The sequence below is a fragment of the Cephus cinctus genome, unplaced genomic scaffold, assembly GCF_000341935.2.
Source record: "Cephus cinctus unplaced genomic scaffold, Ccin1 Ccin1_scaffold1660, whole genome shotgun sequence".
Classification (NCBI taxonomy): Eukaryota; Metazoa; Arthropoda; class Insecta; order Hymenoptera; family Cephidae; genus Cephus; species Cephus cinctus.
In genome coordinates, this window is record NW_014333930.1 from 5,862 (window position 1) to 14,600 (window position 8,739).

At 37.0% G+C, this 8,739-nt stretch overlaps 1 protein-coding gene across 1 annotated transcript; it reads right to left on the bottom strand.

Moving 5' to 3' along the window:
* Window positions 1-1,666: 1,666 nt before the first annotated feature.
* On the bottom strand, window positions 1,667-4,077 carry LOC107273512 (zinc finger protein 525). The gene is made up of 3 exons (XM_015751779.2): window positions 3,971-4,077; window positions 2,895-3,887; window positions 1,667-2,689 (listed from the first exon to the last, which is right to left on the bottom strand). Exons 2-3 carry the CDS (start codon window positions 2,931-2,933, stop codon window positions 1,802-1,804), a joined length of 927 nt encoding a protein of 308 aa, XP_015607265.1. The 5' UTR covers window positions 2,934-3,887; window positions 3,971-4,077; the 3' UTR covers window positions 1,667-1,801.
* Window positions 4,078-8,739: the final 4,662 nt, after the last annotated feature.

An 8,739-nucleotide genomic window follows, 5' to 3' on the forward strand; every position in this document is an offset into this window, starting at 1 on the left:
TAAACGTTGATTTTCGATCAGTCATTGCAGATAAAAAACTGAAGCGCTCCGTATATTTTTGCTTCGTCATAGAGTAAGCTAAGTGACGGTGTAAAATTTTTTTTTCAAGATCTTCATGACACCATGTTCGAAATGTGCCAAAACGTGTGCTAAAACACATTTGGTGAAAATCTCCGGATGTATGTGTGTGTAATGGCCTCCCAAAATTCAAACTTATATAACTCGAGAACGGTTTTAGCTATAGCCTCGAAATTTTGCAGGAACCTGCAGCTCTATAATCCCTTCATTGACTATAATTTTCATCATAATTCAAGCTGCGGTTCGGATTTTATTTCATTTTCAAATTCTCAAAAAAGGACGTTATCACTCTAGCAACTGCAAATTTTGTGATACTCGTGTAAATAGTTCTTGACTAAGAGATTTGTATCCAAGATTGATTGGTATTGCATTTAGGCCGAATCCATCCATAAATATTCATTTCATATTTTGAATTTTTCGAAAAATCAAATTTATCAATATAACTCCCATCAACTTTGACCGATTCAGCTTCAACTTTCCAAAAGTATAGAACATCGTTCAGCCGTGATATGTATCAAATTTGGCGGAGATCGGCAAAACGGATCTGATTCTATACATATTCAAGTTTTTAAATTTTAAAGTCCCTATATGAGAAAGTCAAGGATTTAAATTTTGCAATTTGCTTCCTCTGAATCGTCAGCAGTAAATGAAGATCCATCTATCAGGAAGCCAAATATTAAAAAAAAAATGAAAATGTTTCCTCATATAGGGACTTCGTACACTACCTAAAATACGGAGGAAGCAAATTGCAAGTTTCAACTTGCCGCTTGTTTTCTTCTGCGTCACCCAATATATACTATATAAATAAAAATAATAAAGTTGCTCTAAAAAGAGTGGTTTTTAATAGTTGTACACTGGCGAGTTTTTTATTTGTTTCATTTATGCTTCATAATTGTGAGTTTATAAAACTAGATTAATCAGTACACCATAAAATTAATTACATTACAGTACTAATTTTTAAATACTCTTATACAGTCCATTCTACGGATAAAACAACTGCATAGTTAGATAATATAATCACATATCGTTTTTGCCATCTTTACTTATACATTTCTGTGGCAGGAATATCGATTTCTGAATAAGAAACTATATAACTGTTTATGCAACTTATTATTTCAAATTCTCAAACAAAATCCACAATTTTATTTGTATAAAATATAAAACAGGATATAGGTGAGATATAATATCAAAGGCATTATTGTAAAAAGTATAAAATTAATGATAAAGATTTCTAAACGATTTTAACATTTTCTTAAATTTAGTTTACTAGAGCTTTATTACGTAATTTGATTTTACCTTATTTGTTTTGGTAGATCTTTGGCTTTATGTGTCACACTTTTTATTCTTGTTTTCTGTCACAAAAACGTATTCTGCTTCTTCCACAGAAATATTTATCACTACACTCAGTAAATAAAATATAACACGATAAAGTATACCATTACTACAGTTTGATAATTTCGTTTTTAAGTTGCAAGTTCTGTACTTTCTTTTTCTTATGACACTTTATATATATTTACTCCATATATACAAAGTATATGCAGCTATAATCATTTATTTTATCAAAAGATTTGCTATCGAACTTCAAATATTATTATTTAGAGTGGTAACATGCTATGACACAACACTGTTACCAGCACCAATATATTTATCATTTTTTGATAGAAATGAAATTTTTTAATTCAACTTTATCTTTACAGGCTACTCTCAATGAAAAAAAATTATCCTACCTACAATCATCATTAATAATAACAGTAGAACTACATTCGGATGTGTGTTTTTGCATCTCTCTTAACTGTAGGAACTCTTGATTGCACTTTCGACAAATAAATGGTGCACCTATATGGGTTTCCTTATGACGCTTTAAGTGATGTGACATTGTGAAACTTTTATTGCATATATCACACTTAAAAGGGGGTACTTTACCAGTATGCTTGAGTAAATGAGCTTTCAGGGAAACTAAATAGCCAAATTTTTCCACACAGAAATTGCACTTATACTTTTTCTCTCCCATGTGTTGCACCCTATGATTTTTCATTTGAGTTATACAACGATAGCTTTGCTGACAAATGTCACACGTATATGGTTTTTTATCAGTGTGTATCAAATTATGCTTCTTTAAATTACTTGATGTTTGAAACTCCTTAGCACAAATATCACATTTAAATGGTTTAAAACCAGTGTGTGTTAAAACATGAACTTTCAATGTACCTTTGCAACGAAAATTTTTGAAACATATTTCACAGGAGTATGGTTTTTCACCAGAATGTGTACGCATATGTTTTTTCAGGTGACTTAGGTAGTTATATGCTTTGTTACAAAATATGCAAACAAAGCGTTTGTTATGTTGTTGTCCACTAGAAATGGATGGCTGGTTTTGCTTCTTGTCAAATAGACTTACATTTGATGATTCAGATGCTGCATGATGAATTTGTTCTTCTATGAAAACCTTTTGACTTGAAGCTTTGAATTCCACTGATTTTGAGAATAAACAGAAGTTTGTGTCTTTTAGTTCATCCTTAACACATACTGTACTGTTTTGTTCCTTATGTTGATATGTGTCTTCGTCGTTTATATACTCTGACAATCGTTCCATTTTAATATTCATATTTGGCTGTACAGACATATATTTAATTAATATATTTGTCATTATCATTGAGTACGATCAATGAATTCATTCTCAATAAAATATTCTCATAAACAGTGAACAATTCATAATGTTCCAATCAGAAATGAATATCTTTTCATTACAGTATTATACACTGTACATGAATTCTTAAGTATTCCATAGGAACTATACCTAACATGAATTTTATTACCTCTAATTCAAGCGAGGTTGTGTCAGTTTTTCTATCCATTGAAATACGTCCCTTCTAATTTGACGTACTGTTTGAGAAATTATTCATACAACAATAAAAATTTGTTTTTTATATTAGAAAGTATTAATGGAGGTTACAAAATGTAAGTGGTGTTAACAAGTAGAAGAAGCGTATATAAATTAGACAAGATGCTTTTCCGCATAGCCACTACGGGTGCGTTCCATTTAACGCTCGCAACGATCGCAACACCCTCTGTCTCGTTCCACTTAAGGCCGCGGTCACTGTGAGCAGTCCCTGAAACGTCATCGATGACGTCATCATTGGCGACCGCGATGCGATCGCTTCGCTTACATCAAATAAGTGGGTCTTTGTGGTCGTTTGATATTTTTGTGCGCCATTTTCAATTCAAATTTATGATGGAGACTGAAAAAATAACGCTGTACGATTCCGAGAGGGATATATTACTTGAATTAAATGTTCCTGTACAAGATGCTTTGCGTGCGAAAAATGGTACATGATATTATTGTCATCTGAGCTTGATGAACTCTCAGAAACATAATTCCGTTCACGCATTAGCCTTATACACATATTCTCTACAACACCAGCCATCTTTGTATCGTTCACAATTCCGATAAGTCGTTCCACTTAAGTTTTTGACCACGACGTCCACAAGAGTCCACAAGCTAGTGGAACACGAAATCTTACGGTCGTGGACGCGAGCATTGCGAGCGTTAAGTGGAACGCACCCTATGTATTACCAGAGATGAGTAAGAAGATTGCATCCATGGAGACTACATAAGGAGCACGAACTCCATGTATACATACAGCCACAGACCACTTACTGGAGACCTTCCTTCCTTCCTTTCCTTATGGCTGTATCCCCAATGGGGGACATGTGCCAGTAACTGGTCCTAATAATCAAGGGTGGAAGTTCGACAATAGATGGCGATGTACCTTGCGAGACGGGCCTTATTCAACTCAGCGTGAGGGGACCTACAAAGTTTATACACCGAATCCGAACAGTGTTGGGCGAAATCCGTATAAATAATCACTTAAGTTTTCATATGAAAACCCACTGGTGAATGCCGCTGGAAGCTGGGCAAGAACCTCCAACCTTTCGGTCGTGAATCCGCTACCCTATCCACTCGGCTACGGCCGCCCACACTTACTGGACACACGGCACTCCCGTACTTTAGACCAGTGATGAGTGGGGAGATGCACAACGCTACGGTTTTACGCGATACCAAAATTATAGCGCTAAATTGTAGCGGCGAGTCTGGAAGTAGGATATAGTGATCATCGCCTCCGTCAATAATGCGGATTACGAACGTGTAGCATGGCGAGCAGTGGCTCTTCGTTACTTACCGCTGGTTCCCGAAACAACACTTACAACGAGGCAGCTCAAAGAATATAGCCTAAATATTTATTTTCTTTACAATCCTAAGTTCGAGCGTAAAGTGTCAGCTCGGTTGTCGTATGACAAAAGTCAGTAACTCATGCCTGCCTGCACTGAAGTGTATGATGCCACCAGTATACGGAATAGATATTTTACGGATATTGCGCAATAGAACTATTGTTAAAACCTATCAGAAACTATAGAACTCTTCCAGAACTATTTAAAAAGCCTATTGTTGAATCATTTTTAAGAGATTTTAATAAAGTGTGGTGCTTTACCTGACACGCGAATAGCACCAAAATTTTTGGAAAATTCGTATTTTAACGATGTTACGCAGCAGAACTATTGTTAAAACCTATCAGGAACTATAGAACTCCTTGAAAACTATTGAAAAAGCCTATTGTTGAATCATTTTTAAGAGATTATAAAAAAGTGCGGTGCTGAAACTGGCACCCGTGTAGCCCATCAATTTTTGGAAAATTCGTGTTATAGCCTATCAGGAACTATAGTTCTCCTCGAGAACTATTTAAAAAGCCTATTGTTTAATTATTTTTAAGAGATTTTAAAAAGTGCGGTGCTGGAGCTGACACCAGTATAGCATCTCAATTTTTGGAAAATGTTTCATCAATAGGCTTTTTCAATAGTTCTCGAGGAGTTCAGTAGTTCCTAATAGGTTTTAACAATAGTTTTGCTACGTAACATCGTTAAAATACAAACTTTCTCAAAATTGAGGTGGTACACGGGTGTGTAGCACCAGCACAGCACTTTTTAAAATCTCTTAAAAATAATTGAACAATAGGCTTTTTCAATAGTTCTCGAGGAGTTCTATAGTTCCTGATAAGTTTTATCAATAGTTCTGCTACGTAACATCGTTAAAACACGAATTTTACAAAAATTGAGGTGCTACACGGGTGTCACTCAGTTACGTCCGACGCAACGCAACCCCTTTGCCCCCCCCCCCTTCAGCACCCCTCAGTACTCCCATTAGCAAAGGTTAAGGACCACGACAGATGTAACCGATTCTCGACGAACATGCGTTAATTATTGTAAATCATAGATTACATATAAAAATTAATAATTAAGGGATATCATCATATTCTATTATAATGTACACGACATCTCATACTCTCACACATTTCCAGAAATTACACCAACACTGTGACATTGCAGGTGGATGAGCAGGAAGAAAGAGAGATCACGGCAAACAAAGAATAAGAACGGCACGGGCAGCAATGCTGAACAGGATACCTAGAATTGAGGTGCCTAAAGAGCATTTTACTATAGCACCGTGAATACCGCGCACAGCAGAACTCCTACCCGTCACCTTCGCACCCACCTCACCACCAAGATAATCCTGACAATGCACTAACCCAAAGAAGAATCCGCGATCGAAGGCCTGTAATGAGAATTCGATCGAACGACAGGGTTCAGTCGCCCCGATCACGCCGTAACACGTATCCAAATTCCCCGAAATTTCCTGACATTGCATTCAATCCCCTCCAAACCCAAAATCTTCCTTACGAACTCCAATGCCGATCATCCTCCGTTACTAATCAGTCCTCTAGTAGAGCAGTATCCCTTTTGGAGTCTTGAGCCGATTGTCCGCGCCAGTTAAGTGTTGTGCCGATCAAATACCTTAGGGCCTATTTTGATCTAGCTTGCCTTAGGACCCAAGCGAAAAGTGTATCTCTTCAGTGCCGGGCGTCCACGCGAAAAGAACTTATTTCTTGGCATTTCAATAAGCATTCCTCTAGGCGAGTGTCCACCTTAGGGCTGGACCAAGAATTTACCGTTCAACCAAATCTGTTTCACTATCGTCGAGAACCGAGCGCCGTCTCTCTCTCTTCCTCTGCTCATCCACCGGTAACTAACTCACATTTCTACATCTTTATATATATATATATATCTTTGTAACTCACAATACAGAAGTTGACGATCACACATACATTGTTATTCAGATTTCATTTAGTTAGTAGATTAACGTACACTCAGTACTGCATATAACTGTGACAGTTACTTGTACTCCTGTTTATCATTTCATTATATTGAGTTAAACTATATTTTCTTCTCTTGATTTCGAGACCTGAACCTATTAGCTAATAAACCCAGAGAAACCCCTTACCAGTAGCTTCAACCAAACTCCCATAGAAGGAGTGAGTTTTCCAAATCAATATATTTAGTACCTGGTTGTGATCCTCATCTTAACTATCGACCAAGGGGCATAAACGCAAATAGGGGTGCTTTAGCACATTAAAGTGGCAAGAACCCAATACCTTTTACGTGATTTTTGATCTCAACACCTATGCTAGCTCCCTGATGCTCTCGCATACGGTCGTTCACGCATAGGACGTAACAATTCTAGCACCGCACTTTTTTAAAATCTCTTAAGAATGATTCAACACTAGGCTTTTTCAATAGTTCTCGAGGAGTTCTATAGTTTCTAACAGGTTTTAGCAACAGTTCTATTACGTAATATCGTTAAAATACGAATTTTCCCAAAATTGACGTGCTACCCGGGTGTCACTCTAGCACCGCACTTTATTAAAATCTCTTAAAAATGATTCAACAATAGGCTTTTTCAATAGTTCTCGAGTAGTTCTATAGTTCCCGATAGGTTTTAACAATAGTTCTGCTACGTATAACAACTAACAATAGTTCTGCTGTTACGTCGTCAAAACACAAATTTTCCAAAAATTGAGGTGCTCCACGGGTGCCAGGTCCAGCAACGTACGTTTTTATAATCTCTTAAAAATGATTCAACAATATGCTTTTCCAATAGTTCTCCAGGAGTTCTATAGTTCCTGATAGGTTTTAACAATAGTTCTGCTACGTAGCATCGTCAAAACACGAATTTTCCAAAAATTTAGGTGCTACACGGGTGCCAGGTCCAGCACCGCACGTTTTTACAATCTCTTAAAAATGATTGAACAATAGGCTTTCTCAATAGTTCTCGAAGAGTTCTATAGTTTCTGATAGGTTTTAACAATATTTCTATTGCGAAATATCCGTAAAATATATATTCTGTATACTGGTGGCATCATACACTTCAGTGTAGGCAGGCATGAGTTGCTGACCTTTGTCATTTGACAACCGAGCTGACGCTTTACGCTCGAACTTAGGATTTTAAATAAAATAAATATTTAGACTATATTCTTTGAGCTGCCTGGTTGTAAGTGTTGTTTCGAGAACCAGCGGTAAGTAGCGAAGAGCCACTGCTCGCCAAACTACTTTCGTGATCCGCTTTATCGACGGGAGTGATGATCATTAAATCCTACTTCCAGACTCGCCGCTACGATTTAGCGCCACGATTTTTGTATCGCCTAAAACAGTGTACAAGATGTACAGATGTACAGTGTACAGATGTACAACGTTCCGGTTTTAGGCGATACCAAAAGCATGGCGCTAAATCGTAGCAGCGAGTCCGGGAGTAGGATTTCGTGATCATCGCCTCTGTCGGTGTTACAGATTTCGCGTAGCCGCGCGGGTCATGATCATCGTTCCAGCCGATATTGCAGTCAGCGAAATGAATGGATTGCTGGGTGGTGGGGAAAAAGTTGCCGCCCCTCACAAAACGTTCTTGACAAACAGGCGGAACAGCAAGGTCTTCCGTCCAACCGAACCCTAAACGTTTGTATGGACGTAATGCGCAAGCAAATGTGTATATCCAACTAAATTTCAAAGTTATAAAAAATGCATAGAAATATTGGTTTTCACTCTTTACCTCTTATCATGCCGAAAATGAACATTAAAAAATGAATGGCGAAATTCGTTGGTAAATGAAACGACCGAGAACAGTTCAAAGAGAAATTTTGAAATATCATAGATAAATATCTATAAAAAATTTAATTTAGAATTAAACGAGCAACATGGCTGAGTCAATAACCTGTCAAGGTTCCTTTCTTTGAACTTTTCTAGGTTGCCCATAGTTTATTTTATTTTCTTTTGTTCGCCCACGTGGAAAAGGGTGGCGCGAAAGTTCTTAACTGGAGTGCATCTTCATATTATTCCGCTTATATGTAATAAATATATGTTGAATAAACGATGAAATTGTAGAAATACAACTTCCGATAAAAGTAAACCAAACAGATGTTTCTAGCGTCTGGCTAGTGCACCCGGTTACGAATTGGGAGGTCTATGGTTCGAGACTCCTTTATGGAGAGCATTTTTTTCACAAAAAAAAAAATGCTTTTGTAAATGGGATTAACAGATTAAAGAGTATATCAAATTAATTTATTTATCGTACTACAATAAAGGCATAAACAACGACAACCTGCGGGCTTCCACATCACCCAAGAGGTGCCGCAGTCGATGCGTTCCCATTATTTAACATAGCGGGTCCCCACTAGGCCTATACTACGATCAGCGATATCAACAATACACAAATGATCTATTTAAGTAACTAAAGTATAAACGAATGGCAATAGGATATCAAAAGGTTTCGATTAGAAA

Bases quoted from the DNA above. Each gene is read 5' to 3' on its own strand.
- LOC107273512 (XM_015751779.2), bottom strand. From the start codon at position 2,933: ATGGATAGAAAAACTGACACAACCTCGCTTGAATTAGAG. The intron at 2,690-2,894 runs GTAATAAAATTC...ATGTCTGTACAG, and splicing joins CAACCTCGCTTGAATTAGAG to CCAAATATGAATATTAAAAT.